Source organism: Ranitomeya imitator, chromosome 7 (assembly GCF_032444005.1).
Source record: "Ranitomeya imitator isolate aRanImi1 chromosome 7, aRanImi1.pri, whole genome shotgun sequence".
NCBI lineage: Eukaryota > Metazoa > Chordata > Amphibia > Anura > Dendrobatidae > Ranitomeya > Ranitomeya imitator.
In genome coordinates this window covers 11,106,320-11,133,850 of record NC_091288.1, presented here as the reverse complement: position 1 = coordinate 11,133,850, position 27,531 = coordinate 11,106,320, and the positions used below count along the sequence as shown (strand labels likewise).

The following is a 27,531-nucleotide window of genomic DNA, read 5'->3' as shown; positions in this document are numbered from 1 at the left end:
AACAGTTCAGTGATTTCTAAGAAACTTTCAATCCGCCCTTAAGAAAAGAAAGAGATACAAAAAAAAAGAGATTGACTCCTGCAAGGAGTGTATGAAAAGTTTGATGGTCAAAAGAAGAAAGAAAAAAGTTAAGATTAAAAGTCAGGGAGCAGCTTGTTGTCTGATTGTTCGCTCCTCCGCTGCAGGGAACAAGGGGTTAATCCACAATGAGAGACCTGGTCATATTATGCTCCACTATATTGCCTGGTTACTGGCAGCTATTCAGCCTGGCTGTCGTGATATCGAGTTGCAGTGTAAGGCTGGCAGGCAGCCAGGAGTAGTCTATTTAAAAGACAGCTTGCTTCTCAGTAATCAGTCTCTTTAGAAAGTTCTGCAGGGTACAACTGTGGGGAGATTTACAAAGTATTTTCCTTCTTCTGACTTTATCGCATTTTCTTTCCACGTTTTTTTTTTGTGTGGGGAAATCTCTGCCCAGTAAAGATTTTAATCATGCTGCAGGTTTAGCAAGATAAAAGCTTTTTATTTTTCTATAAATTCACTTTTTTTTGTTTACAGGATTTGAGGAATTTTCTGCATTTGCAGACTTTTTTTTGCAGCAATATTACTGGATTACTGTGCATGCAATACAAGGAGAGAAGCTTGTGATCTAGAAAACAATTTTTTTTTTTTCCAACCTGTTGTACACTTTGCACCATAGTCTTGGCTGCAGCAACAGGTATTCTCCAAGTGTTTGCTGGCTTGTGTGTATGAGGACAGCAGCAGCTACCTGGGTGTGAGCAGTTTGCGTTTTTTGTTGTTGTTGTAAACTATATTCCAGGCTTTCCCTGATTTTTTTTTTTGTGCCAGTGAAGGGACTGCATTGTTGGTTGTTGGCACATTTTGGATTATTTTGCAGGGACACCCTCTTTTTCTTCCTCCAGTATTTGGAGCACTGTGCAATCCCCCTCCCAAATCTCCTATACAATGATCCTGTCTGTCTGCTTCCTCCTGACCCTGTGCCTTGGGCTCTGCCAGTGTCTGGGCTCCTTTGTGCACTGTGAGCCTTGTGATGAGAAGGCAATGTCCATGTGCCCACCGATCCCTGTGGGCTGCGAGACGGTGAAGGAGCCGGGCTGTGGCTGCTGTAGGACCTGTGCCCTGGCTGAGGGGCAGTCCTGTGGGGTGTACACTGAGCGATGTGCTGGGGGGCTCCGCTGTCTTCCCAAACAAGGGGAAGAGAAGCCATTGCATGCCCTACTCCATGGCAGGGGGGTCTGCCTCAATGAGAAGATCTACAGGGACCAGGTGGTCAAAATAGGTGAGTGCACCTGCATTTCTTAACTGCTTCTTTATGTGCCTGTTCTTTGTAGGAGACCTGTCAATCATTATTTAGCAGGACTGCAGTGACTGACAGCTGTCAATCAAATCCCAACTCAGAATGTTTGTGTGTGTTTTTTTTTTTCCCACTATTTCTGCACAAATTGTTTCCACACTGATACCACAACTTTATCACCCCCAGATTCATGACATACATAATGTATCAGAGCTCCCCTCACTCAGGGATTAAGATCATACTTTAGTTTACTTTCCAGACTTCCTGCTGCTCCATGTATTGTCCCCCTTTTGAGATGCAGAGGTGTAAGTCACCTGGGACGGTGAAGGGTTAATCCTGCTTGGTAATGACGTCACTTTATTTTGCATTGGGAATAGTATATTGTCCTTGTTTGCTGGGTTTCTGCACCGACTGATCACACTGAAGGGCTCCCAGGTTGCAGCATTTGTTCAAAAAAAAATAAAAATAAATGTTAATCTCGTACCAAGCTGCAGACAGGAAGGTTTGGAGGAAGTTTACCAATGTTTAACTGTTTGTTTGCCGGACTGAGGGGAGTGTTCTCTGCTGTCACCACATTGCACATGCTTGTATACAGTGATCACACAGATCATGGGTCCAGATTAACTCTTTGTGGCCCAAAGCCTCATAACTGGAATGTTCACCGTTCTCCCCCATCCATAGTTACATTGTATACATTCCATTGTCACTTAATCTCGAGGGTCCATGAGAAGTTTGGGGACGTTCACTTTCTCATGAACTGTGGGGAGCATTTGGTTAATAACCTCTTAATATAGAAACTGAGCTGTCCACACCCCCTGGAGGAATGAAGGGTCCATGCCTATCAGTGCCCTTGTCTAGGAATCATCCTCTGTGTGGGTCCCCTCCCCATTAAAATGAGCTGATGATGGTTTTCTGCAGGTCCCACCTCCTGCAAGCTCCTCAGCCCCCAATGGCTCCATCTACCTGACATGTGTCCTATACGATGCAATAAATAGACTTTGAGTCCGAAACATTGTATTTTGGCTTTTGCTTGTATCTATGACCTGAGTGTATTCTCTGTACAGCACTATGGCATGTGTTTGCGCTCTCAAGACAATGAATTAATTACTGTTCTATAAATACTCCTCATCTGGAAGCCAATTGATGCAGTTTAACTGCACCCTGTGTTTGTGCAGCACTTGAAGGGTTAACAGCTACACGTGTCCCACCTACGTTATTGCTGGCAGCCTGCCCGCCCAGCATTTCTAGCTAGGTATAGCTGGCACAGAATTGCTTATGTAACTCTTTATGGGTAATAAAAAGCAGACTGGTGTCAGTCATGGATTGTGCTGAAATCCTGCAGCTGTGACTGACATCCCTGCCATTGTGCATTGCACCATGGACAAGAGTCAACATGTAGACTATGCCTTATTAAACGGTGGACATGGCTTATTAACACTTGCGCTGCTGCATGTGTCTTACAAAGGGACTCCAACTACTGCACCCTTTACAGATTAATTGTTAATGTGCATACATTATTTGGAGGTTTACTCTACAGAGAAATAACTGCAGTATACATTGTCACCACTAGGGGCAATGCTGTGTTCATCAGATCTTGTAGTTAGGCTGCAGGACAAGTTTCTGGCTATAAACTATAGAGCTGGTTATTATGACTGTTTAATCCTACAATGCCTTATTCTAAAAAAGGTAGTGGGCATGAAGAAGTACACCTCTGCCAAAAGCTGTTATTGACATTTGCATAATTTGCCACTGGTAAGTGCAAAAGGTTTACTAAAGTAGTTTTGTTATATTCTACCAATTTTAGTGCAATTTCCAACTAATAAGGCACCCACTTTAGAAAGTACTACACTAATGACATATAGGTACAATTGCTTACTAGAATATGCCCCTTTATTCAAAAATATAACAACTATAATACCCCCCTTATGAACAAGAACATGACTATTGTAAAACTGCCCCTATGTACAAGAATATAACTACTATAATACTGCTCCTATGTACAAGAATATAACTACTATAATACTGCTCCTATGTGCAAGAATATAACTACTATAATACTGCTCCTATGTACAAGAATATAACTACTATAATACTGCCCCTATGTATAAGAATATAACTACTATAATACTGCCCCTATGTACAAGAATATAACTACTATAATACTGCTCCTATGTACAAGAATATAACTACTATAATACTTCTCCTATGTACAAGAATATAACTACTATAATACTGCTCCTATGTACAAGAATATAACTACTATATTACTGCTCCTATGTACAAGAATATAACTACTATAATACTTCTCCTATGTACAAGAATATAACTACTATATTACTGCTCCTATGTACAAGAATATAACTACTATAATACTGCTCCTATGTACAAGAATATAACTACTATAATACTGCCCCTATATACAAGAATATAACTACTATAATACTGCCCCTATGTACAAGAATATAACTACTATAATACTGCCCCTATGTACAAGAATAGAACTACTATAATACTGCCCCCTATGTACAAGAATAGAACTACTATAATACTGCCCCCTATGTACAAGAATAGAACTACTATAATACTGCCCCTATGTACAAGAATGTAACCACTAGAATACTGCCCCTATATACAGGAATAGAACTACTATAATACTGCCCCTATGTACAAGAATATACTATAATACCGCCCTCTATTGTACAATTGTCCATGTGTGGTGTATATATATATATAAAATATATATATATATATATATATATATATATATATATATATATATATATATATATATATATATATATATATATATATATATATATATATATATATATATATATATATATATATATATATATATTATAGCCACATGATGGTCTGTACTGGGATCACGGTTTTGGTCCAGGTTCTCCACACACCCGGCTCCAGTTTCTCTCCTACGAGTTTATTTCTTTTCCTTGCGGTAGTGTAAACTTGGATTGTATAACACAGAATATAGCCTGCAGCTTATACTTTGTATCAGTAATCAAGGCTTAGTCAAGAGTTTGCCAAAACTGAAGACTTGATGGGAAAATTATACAGAAGGTGTTTAACCTGTTCTTTTCTTTTTTTTTTTTTAAAGATTTTATTTTTTAGGTTTTGTTAACCCGCTGTCCACCAAAGATGAGTGGCAGTATTAATAGTTTGCGCATTGTAATGGGCCTAGATTTTTCTTTTCCCGAGTTGTGCTGTTTTTATGTAGCGCCGTATGCAGGTGACATTTTACCTCTTAGCGATGTTAATTTTTTTCAATGAACTTTGCGTAAACAGCAGTTTGCTATATGGAGGCCTGTGGAGACTGCACAAAAAGCCCTCTCTTGACCCATCCTCTGTATCTAGCTATTGCCCTACATCACTTCTCCCCTATGCCTCAAAACTACTGGAACAACACGTCTACCTTGAACTGTCCTCCCATCTATCTTCCTGCTCCCTCTTTGACCGCTTACAATCTGGCTTCCGGTCACACCACTCCACTGAAACTGCCCTAAGGTCACCAATGACCTCTTAACCGCCAAGAGCAAGCGACACTACTCTGTCCTCCTCCTCGACCTGTCGGCTGCCTTTGACACAGTGGACCATTCCCTATTACTACAGACCCTCTCATCTCTTGGCATCACAGACTTTGCCCTATCCTGGATCTCATCATACCTAACAGACCGGACATTCAGCGTCTCCCACTCACACACCACCTCCTCACCTCGCCCCCTATCTGTCGGGGTCCCACAAGGTTCAGTCCTTGGGCCCCTGCTCTTCTCCATTTACACCTTTGGCCTGGGACAGCTCATAGAATCTCATGGCTTTCAGTATCACCTCTATGCTGATGACACACAGATCTACATCTCTGGACCAGATATCACCTCCCTACTAACCAGAATCCATCAATGTCTGTCCACTATCTCATCCTTCTTCTCCGCTAGATTTCTGAAACTTAACATGGACAAAACAGAATTCATCATCTTTCCCCCATCTCACGCGACCCCCCCAACGACCCTATCCATTACAGTAAACGGCTGCCCACTCTCCCCAGTCCCACAAGCTCGCTCCCTCGGGGTAATCCTTGATGCTGATCTCTCCTTCAAACCACATATCCAAGCCCTTTCCACTTCCTGCCGACTTCAACTCAAAAATATTTCACAAATCCGTTCATTCCTCAACCAAGAATCTGCTAAAACCATTAGTCCATGCCCTCACCATCTCCCGCCTTGACTACTGCAACCTCCTGCTCTGTGGCCTCCCCTCGAACACTCTCGCACCCCTCCAATCTATTCTAAACTCTGCTGCCCGACTAATCCACCTGTCCCCCCGCTATTCCCCGTCCTCTCCCCTCTGTCAATCCCATCACTGGCTCCCCATTACCCAGAGACTCCAGGACAAAACCCGAACCATGGCGTACAAAGCCATCCACAACCTGTGTCCTCCATACATCTGCGACCTCGTCTCCCGATACTTTCCTGCACGCAACCTCCGATCCTCACAAGATCTTCTTCTCTACTCCCCTCTTATCTCCTCTTCCTACAATCGTATACAAGATTTCTCTCGCGTATCCCCCCTACTCTGGAACCCTCTACCACAACACATCAGACTCTCACCTACCATCGAAACCTTCAAAAAGAACCTGAAGACCCACCTCTTCCGACAAGCCTACAACCTGCAGTAACCACCGATCGACCAAACCGCTGCATGACCAGCTCTATCCTCACCTACTGTATCCTCACCCATCCCTTGTAGATTGTGAGCCCTCGCGGGCAGGGTCCTCTCTCCTCCTGTATCCTCACCCATCCCTTGTAGATTGTGAGCCTTCGCGGGCAGGGTCCTCACTCCTCCTGTATTCTCACCCATCCCTTGTAGATTGTGAGCCTTCGCGGGCAGGGTCCTCACTCCTCCTGTATTCTCACCCATCCCTTGTAGATTGTGAGCCCTCGCGGGCAGGGTCCTCTCTCCTCCTGTCAGAGGCGTAGCTAGAGCTTTTGCCGCCCGGGGCTGATCCCGAGTTTGGCGCCCCCCCCCCCCCCATCCCCCCCCCCAGCTCAATACACACAAAGGTTACCAAAAATGGATTCCTGTTTTGTAGAACTTAAACTGGGCCTAATGGTGTCACCCCCACATGCCACACCTGTGACTTAATACCACCACACCATGACCAGGCCACATAGTGACCGAATAATACTACATACAAGGGACAAATACCACCGCACCATTTCCAGACCACATATTACCACCACATAGTGACTGAATACTACAATACTGATCAGTAATAAAAAAAAAAAACCACAATACTATCACCATAAGTGCCAGTATTCACAGGAGATCTGTACTTAGTATGCAGTGTCTGTGTAGAGGTAATACAGAGATCACTGGTGACATTATACACAGGACCTCTATATAGTATACAGTGTATAGTGTCAGTGTATAGGTAACACTGACTCACCAGTGACGTCTCTAGGTGAAGTCCTTCATCTTTCATCCAGCACAGACCGCCATCATTCCTTCCAGCCAGGACTCGTTTCTGCAGGAAATAACACAGTTATCTCGAGCTCCGCTTGCAGAACACATTACTTAATTTTTCACAACTTTTACATTACACCACATGAAGAAAAAAAGGTGATATAGTGTCACTCTGCACAGTAACAGGACCGCCCCCCCATTTAAAACAGTATACTCAAAAAATAAAATAAATACATCACTGCAGTAATAATATCCCTTAATTATCCCCTATGGTAATAATATTCCCCACCCTGGCCCCGTTTATCTCATTCCTGGCTCCAGCCATATGTTGTCGTATCCTGCCCTCATGAGTATCCATTCTACCCCATATGATCTCCCCATCCTGCCCCACCAGCCTCCATCGTATCCGTCCTGCCCCATGATCCAATCCTGCCCCGTGTCTCCAATCATGCCCCGTATCTACATTCTGCCCATGCCTCAAGTCCTGCCCCCAGTGTGTCCAGCATATTACCCCCAGTGTGTCCAGCAATCTGCCCCAGTATGTCCAGCATATTACCCCCAGTGTGTCCAGCAATCTGCCCTCAGTGTGTCCAGCAATCTGCCCCAGTGTCCAGCCTTTCCCCAGTGTGTCCAGCAGTCTGCCCCAGTGTGTCCAGTATATTACCCCCAGTGTGTCCAGCAATCTGCCCCAGTGTCCAGCATTGCCCCAGTGTGTCCAGAAGTCTGCCCCAGGGTCTCCAGCATTGCCTCAATGTGTCCAGAAATCTGCCCCAGGGTCTCCAGTATTGCCCCAGTGTGTCCAGCAATCTGCCCCAGGGTCTCCAGTATTGCCCCAGTGTGTCCAGCAATCTGCCCCATGGTCTCCTGTATTGCCCCAGTGTGTCCAGCATTCTGCCCCATGGTCTCCTGTATTGCCCCAGTGTGTCCAGCATTCTGCCCCATGGTCTCCTGTATTGCCCCAGTGTGTCCAGCATTCTGCCCCATGGTCTCCAGTATTGCCCCAGTGTGACCAGCAATCTGCCCCATAGTCTCCTGTATTGCCCCAGTGTGTCCAGCAATCTGCCCCATGGTCTCCTGTATTGCCCCAGTGTGTCCAGCATTCTGCCCCATGGTCTCCAGTATTGCCCCAGTGTGTCCAGCATTCTGCCCCATGGTCTCCAGTATTGCCCCAGTGTGTCCAGCAATCTGCCCCATGGTCTCCAGTATTGCCCCAGTGTGTCCAGCATTCTGCCCCATGGTCTCCAGTATTGCCCCAGTGTGTCCAGCATTCTGCCCCATGGTCTCCAGTATTGCCCCAGTGTGTCCAGCATTCTGCCCCATGGTCTCCAGTATTGCCCCAGTGTGACCAGCAATCTGCCCCATGGTCTCCTGTATTGCCCCAGTGTGTCCAGCAATCTGCCCCATGGTCTCCTGTATTGCCCCAGTGTGTCCAGCAATCTGCCCAATGGTCTCCTGTATTGCCCCAGTGTGTCCAGCAATCTGCCCCATAGTCTCCTGTATTGCCCCAGTGTGTCCAGCATTCTGCCCCATGGTCTCCAGTACTGCCCCAGTGTGTCCAGCATTCTGCCCCATGGTCTCCAGTATTGCCCCAGTGTGTCCAGCATTGCCCCAGCCCCAGACAGTCAGACATAAAGAAAAAGAAAAAAAAAGTAAAATCCTCACCTCTCCCGTTCCCAGCGCAGGTCCGGTGCAGTCAGCGTCTCTCCGGCTCTGCGACGCTCAGGACAGAGAGGCAGAGCGGCGCGCACAGTAGTGACGTCATCGCGCCCTCTGCTCTGAGACGTCGCAGAGTCAGAGGACGCTGCAGCTGCCGGCGCCGCAGGAACCAGGAGAGGTGAGTATAGAGCGGGGGGCGGGGTCCGGTGGTGGGGGGAGCTGGCCCTGGTCGTGGCGGCGGAAGGCGCCGCCCGAAGATTTAAAGGGGCGTCTTTTTTTTTTTTTTATCTTCTTCTCCTGCAGCGCCGGCCGCCCCCAGCATTGTGCCGCCCGGGGCGGACCGCCCCCCCCGCACCCCCCTTCCTACGCCACTGCCTCCTGTATTCTCACCCATCCCTTGTAGACTGTGAGCCCTCGCGGGCAGGGTCCTCACTCCTCCTGTATTCTCACCCATCCCTTGTAGATTGTGAGCCTTCGCGGGCAGGGTCCTCACTCCTCCTGTATCCTCACCCATCCCTTGTAGACTGTGAGCCCTCGCGGGCAGGGTCCTCTCTCCTCCTGTATTCTCACCCATCCCTTGTAGATTGTGAGCCTTCGCGGGCAGGGTCCTCTCTCCTGTATTCTCACCCATCCCTTGTAGATTGTGAGCCCTCGCGGGCAGGGTCCTCACTCCTCCTGTATCCTCACCCATCCCTTGTAGATTGTGAGCCTTCGCGGGCAGGGTCCTCACTCCTCCTGTATCCTCACCCATCCCTTGTAGATTGTGAGCCTTCGCGGGCAGGGTCCTCTCTCCTGTATTCTCACCCATCCCTTGTAGACTGTGAGCCCTCGCGGGCAGGGTCCTCTCTCCTCCTGTATTCTCACCCATCCCTTGTAGATTGTGAGCCTTCGCGGGCAGGGTCCTCTCTCCTGTATTCTCACCCATCCCTTGTAGACTGTGAGCCCTCGCGGGCAGGGTCCTCACTCCTCCTGTATCCTCACCCATCCCTTGTAGATTGTGAGCCCTCGCGGGCAGGGTCCTCTCTCCTCCTGTACCAGGCGGGACTTGTATTGTTTAAGATTATTGTACTTGTTTTTATTATGTATACCCCTCCTCACATGTAAAGTGCCATGGAATAAATGGCGCTATAACAATAAATAATAATAATTATAATAGTGACGCAACGCTCTGCAACGCATATTGTGTGACCACTGTCTGCTAGACCTCTTCAGGATCAGATGATTGGGAGGTGAGGGGTGGGCATTGGCGAGGGTCTTGTCCTCTCCTAAAGAATGGAGGGGAACCAATGCCTTTTATGATTCCATGGCGCAGGCTACAGTCTTTTCTTGCTCCCAACACACCTCATTTTTTTTTTTTTTTCAGGGAAAGGGAGAAGGGGCCCAGATTCTGCTGTGTCAGGACAAAAAAATAAGAGACAGGGATGTGTATGAGGAACCCTTTGCTTTAACCTCTTCCTCTCCTCTGCTCCGGCCTGTGGTGTAAATGTATGTAGACAGATTGCATAGAGATGTGGTCTCTGTAAGAGGCGACGTTCATTGTCCCCAAGTTATTGACGTTATACAGTAGTTGATGCCAAAGTGGAGAAGATCTGACATTCTGGGAGTTGTGCGCTAAATGGATACATAGAAATCAATTATGTATCAGTTGCAGTACCACATTCCACCACTACTCTCAGCAGCTATTTTCCATTATCCTCCATGCAATAGCGCCCCCTGCTGCAGTGGCACATAAAAACACAAGAACAAAAAACCCAATTACAAGTCCAAAGTACAGAAAATATAAATTTAATTTTTATTGGTATACCAGGTTAAAAACAATGTTGAATCAAGTAAAATAGTAGATACAATGCATATCTGTATGCTACCAAAGAAACCTTGTGTTGTTTTTTTTTTTTGTTTGTTTGTTTTTGAAATCCTTTTTGTTTTTTGTTTTTTATTCTGAGATTTCCACATCCGGTTCATATAATCTGGTTAAGTGCGCCCCTTTCTTTGGTAGCACACAGCTATGTATTGCATCTACTATTTTACGTAATTTTCTTGATTCAACATTATTTTTAAACTGCTATACCACTAAAAATTTAATTTATTTTCTGTACTTTGGACTTGTAGTTGGCTTTTTTGTTCTTGTGTTTTCATGTTTTCCGATTTTGTCCAGTTTTATTAAGGTCCTTGTTCACAGTAGTATAAACCTAAGGGGGTGTTTTCACTATTTGTATACTCTGATTCCAACCCCTTGGTTTTGGCACTGTGTGTTGGTTCCCCCTTTCTCGTGGTTTTTGTGCAGTGGCACATAGTAAAACCTACTTTATTTTAATACCATAGCTTAAAAAAAATGCCCCAAAACTGGGAAATCCCTGATTTTTAACTAGGAAGAGGAAATTTTACAAAATGTTATCTTCAGAAAAGGTTGAAACTTCAACTCAAAGTTTTCAGCAAGTGACTATAAAGTTTGCAGTTCCTGTGAGCATTAATAGGCTCCTGCTATGTGGTGTCAGGTTTATATCCGTCTGCACAGATGCATCCATTGCATTTATCCACCGGCTGCGACCATAAGCACGATCTGGCCGTGCAGAATATAAGGCTTGTAGCCCAGCGGCTGAGGACATCCAGGTCCTTCCTTGCACCTGCTCTGCCCCCTCTCTGACTGTATGAGATGGTTTCCAGTGCAGAGCCCCGGGGCAGTAATAGCCTGACAGCTTGTTGCTGCAGGATGGCTGGGGGTGCGGTGTTTGCTGATGGGGGGCTGCAGTGCAGCAGGTGTGTGTGCAGAGGGGACAATGAGGCCTGGTTTTGTTTGTCTCTCGGATACTAGAGGTCATGTTTCCACAGCTGATATCCATGGTGAAATTGCACATACAGAGCATGAGTCTATTTGATTTCATCCCAGTGACCTCCGACCCTCGAGCTGTCACACAGGCTATTTAAAAACTGCTCTGATAATCTAGAGGAGGCTTCGCTGCACCGTCCTTCCTGCCGGGAACATCTGCAAGTTAACTCAAGGGATGGGAATATATATATTAGTCCAGTGCTTTATTTTATCAGTCACAACTCACAAGATTTGAGAAAATTGTTTCTTCAGAGAGGAAGAGGACTAGAACTCTAGCGCCACCTATTGGAAGTAGCGATCCTAACAGTCAATGTCGACCCTTTAACGAGCCTTGTCACATGACTTGGGATAATAGCCAAACCAGAATCTCAATTTTCAGACACTGTGTTTCGGGGTACTGTCCGTCGTCAGTGCAAAGTGTGAGATCTGGTTTGGCTGATTGAGAGGTGTCTGACTGGGATCCAGGAAAGACTTGAGAAATTGAGATGAAGCATGTTCGATAAAATTTGCAGAAGTTATAAAACTGAGCGATTTTTGCAATGACTTAGAAATCACCACTGGAAAAGTTGTGCGGACTAGGCTGTGTTCACACGTTATATTTTTTCACCTACTGAAACAATGAGTAAGTGCTCAAAAAACTGAGGTATCGGTCTTTGCTGCTTTTCTGGTGCAAACATTTAAGGCCGGCGTCACACTTGCGAGTTTTACGGACGTAAGAGCGCAGAATCTACGTCCGTAAAACTCGCAAAAAATACGGCACAATTATTCTCTATGCCCCTGCTCCTATTTGCCGTATTTTACTGATCAGTATTATACGGCTTTCTACGGCCGTACAAAATCGCAGCATGCTGCGTTTGTCACCGTACTGCGCAAGAAATACGCCAATGAAAGTCTATGGAAGCGTGAAAAATACGGATTACACACGGACAAGCAGTGTGACTTGCGAGAAATACGCAGCGCTGTTAGAGAGAAAAGCCGGCAATTCAGTGCGGTGTACAGTAAAATCACACTGACAGCTTACAGTCCAATAGGTAGAATAGCTCCCTGGCTTTCTAGGTAATTTCCCACGATCTATGAACAGCCAGCAGAGGGCGCCTCACCGCAAATAAAGCTAAATATAGCTCATTGATCTATTTTTAGCCTTATTCCCTGGGGTTTTGCAGCGAGGAGCAGCCTGCATTGGCACAGCTCCCTGCTGCAAAATGTTTTAACCCCTTCAGAAGGATTTACATCGTTGGACGTTACAGATCTGCGGAGGGTAAGTATATTGTTGGTTTATTATGTTTTTTTACTCACAGAACGAGGGTCTTCAGTGACTGGATTGGGCGTTGAATAAAATACTGCAACAACCATTGTTTTTATTTCATTAAAATAATTTTAAATAATGTGTTTGTGTTTTATTTAACCCTTCACTACAATTGGATTAATAATGGATAGGTGTCATAATTGACGCCTCTCCATTATTAATTAGGCTTAATGTCACCTTACAATAGCAAGGTGGCATTAACCCTTCATTACCCCATATCCCACCGCTACACGGGAATGGGAAGAGAGTGGCCAAGTGCCAGAATAGGCGCATCTTCCAGATGTGCCTTTTTTGGGGTGGCTGGGGGCAGGTGTTTTTAGCCAGGGGGGGGCCAATAACCGTGGACCCTCTCCAGGCTATTAATATCTGCCCTCAGTCACTGGCTTTACTACTCTGGCGGAGAAAATTGCGCGGGAGCCCACGCCAATTTTTTCCGCCATTTAACCCTTTATTTTAAGAGCTAGAACGGCCAAATTTTGCAGATACACACTACTGACATTAGTAGTGTGGAATCTGCAAAAAAAATGGAGAGAAGACATGGTTTACTGTATGTAAACCATGTCTCAAATCATGTCGGGTTTTAGGAAGGAGAAAGAAAAAGCCGGTAATTGAATTACCGGCTTTCAAGCTGTATAGCGCTGGAATAAATATTAATATATATACATATGTGTCTCACTGACATATATATATATATATATATATATATATATATATATATATATACCTATTCTATGTGTACACATTTATTCTACCTATTGGACTGTAAGCTGTCAGTGTGATTTTACTGTACACCGCTCTGAATTACCGGCTTTTCTCTCTAATATATGTGTCTACTGATATATATATATATATACATACATATACACATACACAGTGGGGCAAAAAAGTATTTAGTCAGTCAGCAATAGTGCAAATTCCACCACTTAAAAAGATGAGAGGCGTCTGTAATTTACATCATAGGTAGACCTCAACTATGGGAGACAAACTGAGAAAAAAAAATCCAGAAAATCACATTGTCTGTTTTTTTATCATTTTGTTTGCATATTATGGTGGAAAATAAGTATTTGGTCAGAAACAAACAATCAAGATTTCTGGCTCTCACAGACCTGTAACTTCTTCTTTAAGAGTCTCCCCTTTCCTCCACTCATTACCTGTAGTAATGGCACCTGTTTAAACTTGTTATCAGTATAAAAAGACACCTGTGCACACCCTCAAACAGTCTGACTCCAAACTCCACTATGGTGAAGACCAAAGAGCTGTCAAAGGACACCAGAAACAAAGTTGTAGCCCTGCACCAGGCTGGGAAGACTGAATCTGCAATAGCCAACCAGCTTGGAGTGAAAAAATCAACAGTGGGAGCAATAATTAGAAAATGGAAGACATACAAGACCACTGATAATCTCCCTCGATCTGGGGCTCCACGCAAAATCCCACCCCGTGGGGTCACAATGATCACAAGAACGGTGAGCAAAAATCCCAGAACCACGTGGGGGGACCTAGTGAATGAACTGCAGAGAGCTGGGACCAGTGTAACAAGGCCTACCATAAGTTACACACTACGCCACCATGGACTCAGATCCTGCAGTGCCAGACGTGTCCCACTGCTTAAGCCAGTACATGTCCGGGCCCGTCTGAAGTTTGCTAGATAGCATTTGGATGATCCAGAGGAGTTTTGGGAGAATGTCCTATGGTCTGATGAAACCAAACTGGAACTGTTTGGTAGAAACACAACTTGTCGTGTTTGGAGGAAAAAGAATACTGAGTTGCATCCATCAAACACCATACCTACTGTAAAGCATGGTGGTGGAAACATCATGCTTTGGGGCTGTTTCTCTGCAAAGCGGCCAGGACGACTGATCTGGGTACATGAAAGAATGAATGGGGCCATGTATCGTGAGATTTTGAGTGCAAACCTCCTTCCATCAGCAAGGGCATTGAAGATGAAACATGGCTTGGTCTTTCAACATGACAATGATCCAAAGCACAGCGCCAGGGCAACGAAGGAGTGGCTTTGTAAGAAGCATTTCAAGGTCCTGGAGTGGCCTTGCCAGTCTCCAGATCTCAACCCTATAGAAAACCTTTGGAGGGAGTTGAAAGTCCGTGTTGCCAAGCGAAAAAGCCAAAAACATCACTGCTCTAGAGGAGATCTGCATGGAGGAATGGGCCAACATACCAACAACAGTGTGTGGCAACCTTGTGAAGACTTACAGAAAACGTTTGACCTCTGTCATTGCCAACAAAGGATATATTACAAAGTATTGAGATGAAATTTTGTTTCTGACCAAATACTTATTTTCCACCATAATATGCAAATAAAATGATAAAAAAACAGACAATGTGATTTTCTGGATTTTTTTTTTCTCAGTTTGTCTCCCATAGTTGAGGTCTACCTATGATGTAAATTACAGACGCCTCTCATCTTTTTAAGTGGTGGAACTTGCACTATTGCTGACTGACTAAATACTTTTTTGCCCCACTGTATATATACAGTATATATATATATTTTCTTTTCTTTTTGGGACACATGGATCACTTCTATAGCGGTATGTTGGTTTTGCTAGCCTGCGAGAAAACCACGCAGTAGGGATGCCATACGGATTACATACGGAGGATGCCATGCGCAAAAAACGCTGACACACCCTGCCTACGGAGGAGCTACGGACCACTTTTTTCGGGACTTTTCAGCGTATTACGGCCGTAATATACGGACCGTATTGTTTTACGCTGTGTGTGACGCCGGCCTAAGGCAGTTGCATCATGCTTTTTTGGGAGGCACTAAACTTTATAAGCATGCACAAAAGACCAAAACACAGCAAAACCTGCTTTTTGTTAGCTGCTTCTTTATTGCCAAGAGAGCAGGTTTTGCCTGCAGGGAAAAAAACACAGCAAAAAAAAAAATGCAACATGTGAATATAGTCTTAAACTGACCACAAGGGTGGATAAAAATGAATTGCCCATCATAGGAACATGGTACAAGTTTGCCTTTGTGGGTCTTTTTACTTGGAGATCAGACATTGATGGTTCTTCCATAGTTGACAGGTGTGGGAGGAACGTCCACAGTGGAGGTCTCCAAGCTGAAGGGTGGATCGGCACAATCCTCAGTAGATTCCTTTGCTCTAGTGATGCCAAGTCGTAGATCACCACCGATCAAGGTGTTTCTTCATGATGGGCGAAGAATGGATACAAGCGGGGGATCCTGTGTTATGGGTGTTTGTCATGTCTGGTCCAACATCTGAAGTTGTGTGGAAGTTGCACTTTGTTGCATCTGCTGATACTTTTTGTCTGTTCTTATCTCCTAATATTGACACTTCATAGATGGCTACCTATGGCACATTCTGCACTTTGTGATTGATTCTCTTGTCTTCTGCTATGTCTGAGTCTGTTCCAGCGGTGATGCAGAAGCTGGAAATGAAACATCGGTATTTAAAAACCAAAAAAAAAGATACATTAATGAGAATAGACTCTGTGGACATCTTTCTTCCATGCCAGTACCTGAGAAACAGTACTATGCACCTCTCGGGGATGATATCAATACTAGAGGTGGACGGATCACTTCAGTGACCACAGTCCTGGTCATTACTCTGTGCCCCTGGGCAGGAGCTGCCATAATTTTCCTAAACTGAGCTTGGGACCCCAGGGGTTATGATTAAGCGGACTGGTAAGACATTACTTGTGCTCCGCACAGATGACGGTGTGCCAGACTGGCGAATCAAACCATACCGGGGAATCTGGAAACTCAGGAAATTTGCGCAGCTCCTGGTCACAGCCAGAAAGCCGCGAACCTAGGCCATGGCTGAGCCGCGAACCTAGGCCATGGCTGAGCCGCGAACCTAGGCCATGGCTGAGCCGCGAACCTAGGCCATGGCTGAGCCGCGAACCTAGGCCATGGCTGAGCCGCGAACCTAGGCCATGGCTGAGCCGCGAACCTAGGCCATGGCTGAGCCGCGAACCTAGACCATGGCTGAGCCGCGACCTAGGCCATGGCTGAGCCGCGATTGTTTCCGGCAATTCATCTCTAGCCAATGCCCCTAACGTCAATCAGTAACTGCACTTTCAGAAAACTTTTGAAATGTCATAGAAACTTCTCCAAAGTTTTTATCTGATGGCGCTGATCTAATGAGCCAATCCCGGCAGTGGCTGAGCCATTTGTGGATTTCCAACTCTTTATTGTTTTTTTTTGTTTGTCTCGGAATGTGGTCTCAATATTATGATCAGACACTAGTAATACACTTGTAGATGATACTCCTCCTCCTTCTCCACCGGTCCAGCTCTGTGTTTGGGCTGCAGCAATGACATTGTGTCAACTGAGCGCTTCACCGCTGCAAACAATCGCTAACGGGAGAGGAAAGTTAGAAGTATCTATTTTTGATTTGTATACCAGTAGCCGATCATTTTGGAAACCCTTTTCTAAAGGTAAAAAGCCTCAGTGCCGAGTTTTGCCATTGCACCGATTCTACCCTCAAGCCTTTTAGCCACATTTTTTAGCTTTTCGAAGTCCAACCCCTTCAATATGACTTATTTTACAAGTTATGGAATGGGCTCTGCTGAGCGACCGTGACAATATCTGCTCTTCTCCATCCATACACCCGTTATTCCCGTACATATCACTTAGTTTCCGGGACTGACCATACGTTGTCCTTCAGGATCCTACATTTGTATCTAAGAGAACCGCGCTCCGAGTTTAGTGGCTTTGTAACGCGCCTTGCTTTTGTGCGAGCCGTGGCATCTGCCTACGGTGACTGCAGTCCAATAAAAATGGTTTGGCAAGGGGGGAACTGAACGGCACGAGGGGCTTACAAATGGAGGCCTGGAACTGGTGAGACGCCAGAACACTCGGGCCATTACTCCGACTCCCATGTAAAGCTAGACAAATCCTGTATGTCTCAAAACAGTCCATGCTTTTCAACACGTAATTGGGAATGGAGGCCAGGTCCTGAACAAGGGGGGGATTGTGTGCCTCACGGCTGCACGTGGAACAAGGTTACTTGTCTCTGGTCGGGGTCATGGTTGTGTAATAGAGGCCCAACTGTGGCTTCACCCATTCTCTCCCAGAGGTGCCATAAATCCACCGCTGCAGTCTCCCTGGCAATGAAAGGGTCTGTGATCCTCGGAGAAGGAGTGTGTTCAAATCTAAACCAGAAAGAGCCCACATTGGAGGGCATCCGCTCCGCTGCCATGTGGACTGATGGGTATTGTGCTCCTTCTGGACATGGAGCACATGGTCCCGGCAGCGGCTCCATAAACCTGATCCTACGACTTGCAGACTGGATGCAGCCATGTTGTAGCCATTACACCCAAGCTTCGTCACATCTCACGATTTTATTACCATTTTGCTCTTTGTTTTTCTTGGGGGACCAGGAATTCTGTAATAACATGGCAGATACGACAAATATGGCCCCATTGCCGGCAGCGGGCCAGCTGTACAGCCACATTCTGCTACTTTGCATCACAGCGGGTTTTCACTATAATATTGTGTTTTTCAAAAATGAGTTAAGGGTGGTCTTCAAAGGGGGGAGAAATACATACATGGTCACCCACTGCACTCCTGTTCTTTTCCTGGCAATGCCCCCCGTTGGTCTCCTGACTTCTTTTTCTGGCTGGAGACCTCGTGTGAATTGCTGCAGCCGATCAGGTCACACGGGCTAGTTCAGACTCGCTATTCCTTCCGGGGCAGAAGAGAGCAAGACTCTGGTCCTTCCAGCTCCGGTATCACTGATTGGCTGCAGCGCTTACATGATCTCCCTTGCCAGAAGATAAAGTGAGGAGACCAAGCATGCACTTTTTTTTTTTTTTTTTTTTTTTGAGGATCGGTCACTTGCCATAAATGCGTTTTTTTTTTTTTTTTTTTTTTTTGTTTCTACCTGACGTAAATGCCGCTGTTCTCCTGAATCCAGCAATGTCTTTCTTTTATTCTTGCTCCTCTCCGTTCCTGAGATACTGTATGGCCTCCGTTATATGGAAGTCTAGTTTTTTGGAAAATTGGGTGTGGTCAACAAGAAGATGCCGGGGACCAAGCCCCCCAAAAAAAAGAGTGGGGGGGGGACAGATCTCAGACATGGAGGGGCTCGGGAAGTAAGGAATGAGCACCAGTTGCAGGGCTGCCACATTCACATCAGGTAAAAATTTATAGATTTATAGCAACAGGTCCCTTTAAGACCACGTCAGGCTAATTAACCACTAATGTTGTGGACGACCGCCTCTTTAAACTGGCAGTCACTGGCTCTAAGATTTTCCAGATTGGTTAGAGGTTGTGAAACTTCATTTAGGCTACTTTCACACTTCCGTCGTTTGGCCAACGTCGCAATGCGTCGTTCTGGAGAAAAAACGTATCCTGCAAAGTTGCCCGCAGGATGCGTTTTTCTCCATAGACTTGCATTAGCGACGTATGGCCTTATGTTGCATGCGTCATCCACTGGATGCGTCCGATTTTGGCGGACCGTCGTCTCGGAAAAACGTTCAAGGGAACGTTTTTTCCGTACGTCGCATCCAGTATTTCACACTGCGCATGCCCAGCAGGAAACATCGCTCTCACGATCTTTCCTACTCGGCAGCGCAGACGGAAATGTGAAAGCAAACCCTTCCGTCGCGCCGACGCTTTGTGACGGCCCCGTACGGACGGAATTGTGAAAGAAACCTTAGCCGGAGCTCCACATTGGCTGCAGCCTTCATTAAAGGGGGGTTTTTTAGTCTTTCCACTGGGTAGATGATGACTCTTGGATTTATGTGGGTCTCCACTGATCTTCAGACCTAAATCCATGTGTCCCCTGTCTTTCCTTGGTTCTCTCCTGACTGGACGGCCATGGCCTGGAGGAGCAGAGTGTAGTGGCCGGTTGTGATCTTGCCCCACTGGTCCTGGTCCATCATGTCTAAGACACTAGTATAGACAGTTTGCGGTAGCGATTGGCTCTCGATGACCATAGACATTGGATGGCGGTCCACGAAATGCTTCTCAAGACAGTAATATTGCTTGTTGGCATCCTGGAGCGTGAGAGCTGGGACCCCCACGGTTCATATTGCAGGTAGCCTGAAGAGCAGATGTCCAGCCGGTGGGCCGCAGCTGTGGTTACTGGTCTGCGGAGTCCAGGTGGACAGGAGGGAATGCGGGGCCATGTTTACTTACACATTCTCTCCCTAAGTGTCATCTTCATTACATCGCCCTTCTGTGCCAATCTCCGCCCTGACCCCAGACCCCGGGTTAACACTGCACCCTACAGCATAATGGAGCGGGGTCTATTGTGGGGGCCGTAATTGAGTTTTGTTTTTTCTTGGCTTTGTGATTGGGGGTAGTGATGCAGAATTGGATACTTAAGGAGGCTGTGTGAATGTCATCGCTCTTTTCACAAAGTATTGAATAGCTGACCGCAGGGTCATGGTGACAAGAGAATGGAAAGTGAGGAGGGGGTCTCCAGTTTATGATGGGAATAATGGTCCTGACTTCATATCCAGTCTTTAAATATTGTCTTAAAGGATGATTGGGGCGGTTCTGGAATAATCTGGGATCGGCGTTGTGCTCCCGGGATTACATGATTGACTTCAAGCTGCAAAGGGATTTTCCAAGATTCAGAAAAACAAAACCGACTGCTCTCTAAAGCTAGCGCCACTCCTGTCTGCAGGTTGTGTGTAGTATTGCAGCTTTGTGCAAACTTGGTCTAAGGCTATAGATGAGGAGTATCCGTATAGAAAAGTGTATTCTGCTGTAGGATCCCACACCATGAAAACAAATGTGGCTCTACATAATTCAATGTTTTAGCCTTGATTGGCCCCTATCAATATTGATGGCTTTCCTGACATGTGTACCAAATGTAAAGCTCAAACTGGGTGTAAAGACACAACCTGTTTATACTTCTATTGAGCTCAGTTGCAATACCAGAAATAACCAGAGGACAGAAGTGGCAGTATTCTGGAAAATGGCAGATTTTATTTAACTTAATAAATGGCCATATTGGTCGTCATCAAAACTTCTAAGGCTCCTTTTTGGGGTCTGTTGCATCAGAACCTGGACCCACCTGTGGATTATCTGGTATTCTGGTGGCCAGTCAAAACCTTCATAGTTTAATTTTCTAAAAAAAAAATCTAACTCCTTCTGCAGCAAAACTGTCAAGTTTCATGCAAGAAAGGAAGGGTACACCATTGGCCCCATAGTGTGTCCTCAGGGCATGGTGGACAGGGGGATGTTAGATCCATGGTTATCTAGTGATTGATACATTGTTGCCATTTGCATAGCCCAGTCTTCCAATGTTTTGACAGACAATAGATTGTAACAGCTCCAAAAAAAATGTTTATTCTGAAATCTAAAGGAATTTTTTTATCCTAATGAACTCTGGTCCCAAACTGGACAACTTTACTCCTAGAAGGCTATCAAAAACGTCTTGTGTCAGTAATTGTGTTTAAGTGCTTGAATTGTAGAAGGGTTATAGAATTCTAAGAAAAAGGTGTCTAGTAAGGCCGACTTGTGTGAAGTGTTGGGACTTGTCGCCCTCTAGTGTTACCAACATCGGCTGCTGGCTTTCAAACCACTTTTTTTTTTTTTTTCCTCTTAAAGCCTTGCAGAGGTCATGGCTTTTAATCTAGTCAGGTCACTGAATGCCTCGGGCTTCTATGTTTTTTGCTAAGTGTGTTTGGGTTTCATTCTAAAGTTCAAAAACTTTTATTATGAGATTAGTCAACTTCAAGAAGTTGACCCAGAAGCACAAACCTTCTGGAGCATTAGTTTGCAAGCTTCACTTAGTCAGGAGTCAACACAGATCCAAACTTCAATGGTGCAATCTATACAGAAATTAGGGTTAATGCTACAAAGAAACTCCTGCAGCTTCTAAGTCTTTCATGGTCTTAAGATATAACTGGAGGAAACACTTTTATGATTGTATCAGCCTGTGGTTCCTCAAAATCCAAAATTTCCATTGCTTTGTTGTTCTTTTAGAGCGAGAATCGAGAGAGGAAGATCCAACAACTTCAGACACCGAAGACCATTTCCACCAGAAGCCGAGCTCCCGTAAGGTATTACCTGTGGTCTCCGAGCAGAAGGTCCGGGCTCTGAACATATTTCAGCAGAAGAAGAAAACTGTCTCCAAGATTGTACCAGTAGAGAACAAGGCCCAGACGCTCTCCTCTCCGGAGTACAGCATCGAGTCTGAGCTGGTGAGTGCTGGACGGTGGTTGAGACGTGTACCCGTCCACAGATCCCAAGTGTGGTGAACGCCGCCGTGTCACTGTGCCCACCACATGGATGACGAGCAACCGTAATAACCAAGTCCAATCCATTCACTCCACTCTCTAATTGGTCACTTTAATTTTTAGGGTCCCTGCCGCAGACAAATGGAAACTGTCATGCAAGACATGAAAATGTCACATCGTGTGCACCCTAGAGCATTTTATATTCCCAACTGCGATAGAAAAGGATTCTTCAAAAGAAAACAAGTAAGAAATAAAAACCAAAATAATAAAAGCAATCCTGTATTATAGTAGTTACATTCTTATACATAGGGGCAGTATTATAGTAGTTATATTGTGTATGGGGGCAGTATTATAGTAGTTATATTCTTGTACATAGGAGCAGTATTATTGTAGTTATATTCTTGTACATAGGAGCAGTATTATAGTAGCTATATTCCTGTACATAGGAGCAGTATTATAGTAGTTATATTCTTGTATATAGGAGCAGTATTATAGTAGTTATATTCTTGTACATAGGGAGCAGTATTATAGTAGTTATATTCCTGTATATAGGAGCAGTATTATAGTAGTTATATTCCTGTATATAGGAGCAGTATTATAGTAGTTATATTCTTGTATATAGGAGCAGTATTATAGTAGTTATATTCTTGTACATAGGAGCAGTATTATTGTAGTTATATTCTTGTACATAGGAGCAGTATTATAGTAGTTATATTCTTGTATATAGGAGCAGTATTATATGTAGTTATATTCTTGTATATAGGAGCAGTATTATAGTAGTTATATTCTTGTACATAGGAGCAGTATTATTGTAGTTATATTCTTGTACATAGGAGCAGTATTGTAGTTCTATTCTTGTACATAGGGGCAGTATTATAGTAGTTATATTGTGTATGGGGGCAGTATTATAGTAGTCATATTCTTGTGTATATAGGAGCAGTATTATAGTAGTTATATTGTATATAAGGGGCAGTATTATAGTAGTCATATTCTTGTACATAGGAGCAGTATTATAGTAGTTCTATTCTTGTACATAGGGACAGTATTATAGTAGTTATATTCTTGTACATAGGGGCAGTATTATTGCAGTTATATTCTTGTACATAGGGGCAGTATTATTGCAGTTATATTCTTGTACATAGGGGCAGTATTATAGTAGTTATATTTTTGTACATAGGGGCAGTATTATAGTAGTTATATTCTTGCACATAGGGGGCAGTATTTTAGTAGTTATATTCAGAAGTGTTGGGAGCCTATATTTACATGGACAGTATCTATTTTGCTCTGTGCATGGGCTTTTTATATCATAATTACAGGGAATCTATCATATCCACAAACTCTATTAATCTTAAGATATTGGGTTAATGTGCAGGTTAATAATCTTCTAAAGCCACCTGCCATCAAACTGACAGAGGCTTCAATCTCTGCTCCATACACTGTGAGTGGTGGCTATAACTCTCCCTGGCAATGATTGACAGCTGGCTCAGGAGGGAATCGGTACAGAGTGGCTGTCAGGGGCAGGATTACAGCTGCACAGCTGCTACTCACTATGTACTGAGCGGTGGCTGTAGCAGCTGTGACTCCTGCTTCCTCCCGGTAGTCAGCGCAGCGGCCGCAAAGCTTTAGAATTCTATTAACCGGTAGAATAACCCTATATTTGCAGGTAAGGCTACTTTCACACTTCCGTCTTTTAGAATCAGTCACAATCCGTCAAAGTGTTGAAAAGACGGATCCTGTGCAGAATGTAAAAAACTGATGCACTGGATCCTGTTTTTTGACGGATCCGTCGATGCAGCAGCTGCAGGAAAAATGGTTAAATTAGAGGAATAGAAATCCTTCCAGGCATGCTCAGTGTTAAAAAAAACAAACAAAAAACAAACAAAAAAAAAAACGAAATCTGTTGCTGGATTCCGTCATTTGACGGACAGCATCGGATCCTGCGCCCATAGGCTTCCATTCTAGCCAACGACGGATGCCGTAGGATCCGTCACTGTACATGTTTTCGACACAGACAAAAAAATGTTACATTGAACGTTTTTTCCAGACGACGGTCCGCCAAAACACAACGGATCCGTTGCACGACGGATGCGACGTGTGGCCATCCGTCGCGATCCATCGCTAATACAAGTCTGTGGGAAAAAAATGGATCCTGCGGGCACATTTGCAGGATCCGTGTTTTTTTTTTTTTTTTTTTTTTTCCCCCCAAAACGACGCATTGCAACGGATCTGAAAAGACGGAAGTGTGAAAGTAGCCATAAAGGCATTTGAGGACAGGTTCCCTTTAATGAAGGCAGGAGGAATGTGATAGAACGATGGTGGAAAGTGATGGGTCCTCTATAGACTTGCTGAGTAATCAGACTCCCGACTTTATAAACCCGTTTGTGTTCATACAATGGAATCTTCTGACAATGTTGTTACTTTCCTTCCGACAGTGTAAACCTTCCAGGGGCCGTAAACGTGGAATCTGCTGGTGTGTAGACAAGTACGGGCTGAAGCTTCCAGGCAGCGACTACGCTCCCGGGGACCTGCAGTGCCACAGCTTCGACAGCAGCATCATTGAGTGATTCCCCGCTCGCTGACCGCAATGGCTGGACGGACGTGATCACTTGTGTCCTTTTTTTTTGTTACTTTGTCTTGGGATGTCCACAAGGATCTCTAAACTTTTTTTTTTTTTTTTTAATTTTTTTTTTTTCTCCTCATCTCATCAGCAAAGAAAAAAAATCTTGAAAGCTTCAGAAGATATATTAAAAAGACAATGACGAAGAAGCCGAGGAAAGGAGAACTTCTGTATGAAAAAAACAATGTAAAGCTTGAGGAAACAAAGAAGTGAAAGTCTTTAGAGTAGAGGGAGGAGGTCTGGGCCGCCCACGGGACGCGCTCTGTTGCTTAGAATTTTTGTTATTTTTGCCTTATTTTTTTTTGACCATGGGGGAAGGTCCCGTAAGCTCATGTTGACTCCACGTTGTCCCTGGTCTCATGTTGTTGAAGTCCAAGCACATGTGGAATATTTTATGAAATCTGTAGGTTAACAAATGTATCTTTTTTTTTTTTTTTGTTTGTTTGTTTTATTTCCATACGGTTCTTGTACTTGGTTACCAATATTATTTACAAGAGATGACCAATTAGTCATCATCTCCAGACAGCCGGCGGCATCTCGCGCCTCGTCCACGGCTCCGGCCGCTCTCCATTATGATGGAGACCTTGGCGACAAATAATTGAGGACGTGATGTTCTCGCCGGCTTTTCACTGACCGAAGCTCTAGAAATCGCTGACCTGTCACTTTAGTTTTTTTTTTTTTTTTTTTGTGGGCACAGGACACTTGTTAAATTGCACTCCATATGTAGAGAATGATTTGCGATCTGTTCCTATAAATATTTACTCCTCACTGACTCCGTGTCACGAGTGGGCATGGTATAAATGACTGTGTCACTAGTGGGCATGGTAAAGGTGACTCCTGGTGCCAGTTTATTCAACGCCCTGTATAACTTGTGCCATTAAAATCTAAAAATAAAATGTACAGGGTCACTTACATCTTTCATCACAGCTGGGTCTGTTGAGAATCCTTTCAGGTTCCTTAACGCTTTTTTTTTTTTTTTTTTCCCTTCAGTCATGAATCCCATGCCCTATTTGCAGAAAAGCTGTGACTTTTTTTTTTTATTAACATAGAATTGTGTATATATATATTTTAGGATTTTGTTTTTGCTTCTATTGTTATAATAGAAGCTCCCGTCCTTTTCTGCCAAAGCATCTTGCCAACTACTTGCCCCTTTTTTTTTTTTTTTTTTTTTTTTTTTTTTTTTTTTTGGAATTGCCCATTTTATCAGCTTTGTGGTTTTGTTTTTTTTTGTTGAAGGCTTCACCCGCTGGTCCAGGTTCCTTTTAACTAATTGAAGGGCAGTCGGGCACTAAAAGTAGATATCGGTGCTGTTTTGTTTTTTTTTTTGTTTTTTATTCTTGACGTTTCAATAGATTGTTGAAAAGCATAAGCTATAAGCTGCAAGCTGCAACATTTGTGTTTTGTTGAGTCGATCTCTTTGAGTTGCTCCGTGAGTCAAGGACGGTTGGTCACCTGTTGACTCGTGAGTCCTGAGAAGGTCAAACGACTCGAGCTTTAAATAAATGAAGGCTTTAGATACCACTTTTCTAAGTCTTACAAAAGCCATAGGGAAGTTTTTTGAGAAGCGTTGTGCCGAATTATTGACACTTTTCCAAGGTGACACTGATGGAGAACTGTCCATAAAGCAGGGAGGGTTATGAAGATTATATATCCGGACTGACTTGGTGACGCGTCTCATGGAATCTGCCAATTTATTGGGACTAATGGGACAAAAACGTAAAAGGATGCAACCTGCTGGACGAGCCATTGGTGCGGGCTGAAGAGCAGAAAGTATTTAACCCTCGGAGATGGAAACGAATGCGTTCAGGGTTATCAAGTTGAGACAGAGTTGAACCCAAACATCTTCTTTGGGGAGGTCCCTGCAGGTGACTCCTCTGCGCACACAACTGAGTGACTGGCACATGTATCATTAAGAAGAATTGCTGATGGTTACGCTTGGCATTCCTTAATTTGCTGCCTTCCAATCTCTATATGGAAAATGCAAGACAATGAGTTGTTACGTGGACTTTGCAAAAAAAAAAAAGACTGACGCAGCTGAACGCCCCCCATCGGGTGTTCTGTAAGACTGTATAGACAATTGGTCATATTTCCTTGGGAGATACAATTTCTGAATGTTCTCTGATCTGTTACGTCCTTTCTTGAAAGCTTTGTATTACTCCTGGCAAAAAAAAAAAAGAGTTTGATCTGTGTTGTGTTAACACCGCATTTAGAAAATACCATTGCTTCTGCTCTTACCTTGTCGTGGATGGGAAGGGTGATGAGCGCTAACTCTTGGGTCTCATGCACACGGCCGTCCCAAAAAAAGTAGTTTGTCTACTGGAAAATGTCTCCGTATCCAGTGGAGCACGCCTTTATGGTTTATTGTAGGGATTTATAGATCCACTATGAGCCCACAAACAAATGTATATCTGTGCCATAATGCGGCTTCTACACCTAAACTCTGGTGCTAGGGCACTGCCTGGGGTGCACAATATTATCCTTGCACATAACCTGACAGGCTTCCTAATAATGAGACTAAAATAAGTTGTTTTTTTTTCTACGGTAGTTGTTGCGAAACGCTTTGAAGATTTTGATGCTTTTCTTCCTTTTTTGCCTTTTTAGATTTAAATTGTCATTTATCTGCACATCCCCCAGTTACGGTATATTGGAAAGTTGGCTCTTCAATTTTTATTATGTGTACTGGGGTTTGTTTTTATTTTTCCTGCACCGCTAATTTTACATCAGCGGTGGCCGATAAGTCCGGCTCAGGATGGCTCATGCATGTTTCCACAGTAGAAAGCGCAAAGTCTCTGTAGGAGAGTCACGATGGTTCTGAAGCGGAGAATTATTGGGGCTTCTTTTAATGTCACAAAAAAACGCCAAATTCTAGAAATTTTTATATCTAGGAAATGGCTGCTAAGTTTTAGACAAAAAGTCCGTATTGGTGGTCGTACTGCAGAAGTAAGTTAACAAAAAAATAAATAAATTGGGGCAGCAAAAGTTTGGGCATTAGTAAGTGAATACCAAAACAGCTTGGTCTGTGGGGATTTTTAGTTTCAATATTTTTTTTTTTTTCTTCTTAGTTTGCAATTAATCTTTTTCAGTTATCTCCTTAGTTTGAGAATATTAGAAAGGCAACTTAAAAAAAAGAAAATAATTATATATATATATATATATAT

At 44.1% G+C, this 27,531-nt stretch overlaps 1 protein-coding gene across 1 annotated transcript; it reads left to right on the top strand.

Annotated features, from left to right (window-relative positions):
• Window positions 1-353: 353 nt before the first annotated feature.
• On the top strand, window positions 354-27,531 carry IGFBP5 (insulin like growth factor binding protein 5). The gene is made up of 4 exons (XM_069732689.1): window positions 354-1,297; window positions 21,503-21,720; window positions 21,880-21,999; window positions 24,189-27,531. The coding sequence occupies exons 1-4, from the start codon at window positions 964-966 to the stop codon at window positions 24,318-24,320; spliced, it is 804 nt and encodes a 267-aa protein (XP_069588790.1). The 5' UTR covers window positions 354-963; the 3' UTR covers window positions 24,321-27,531.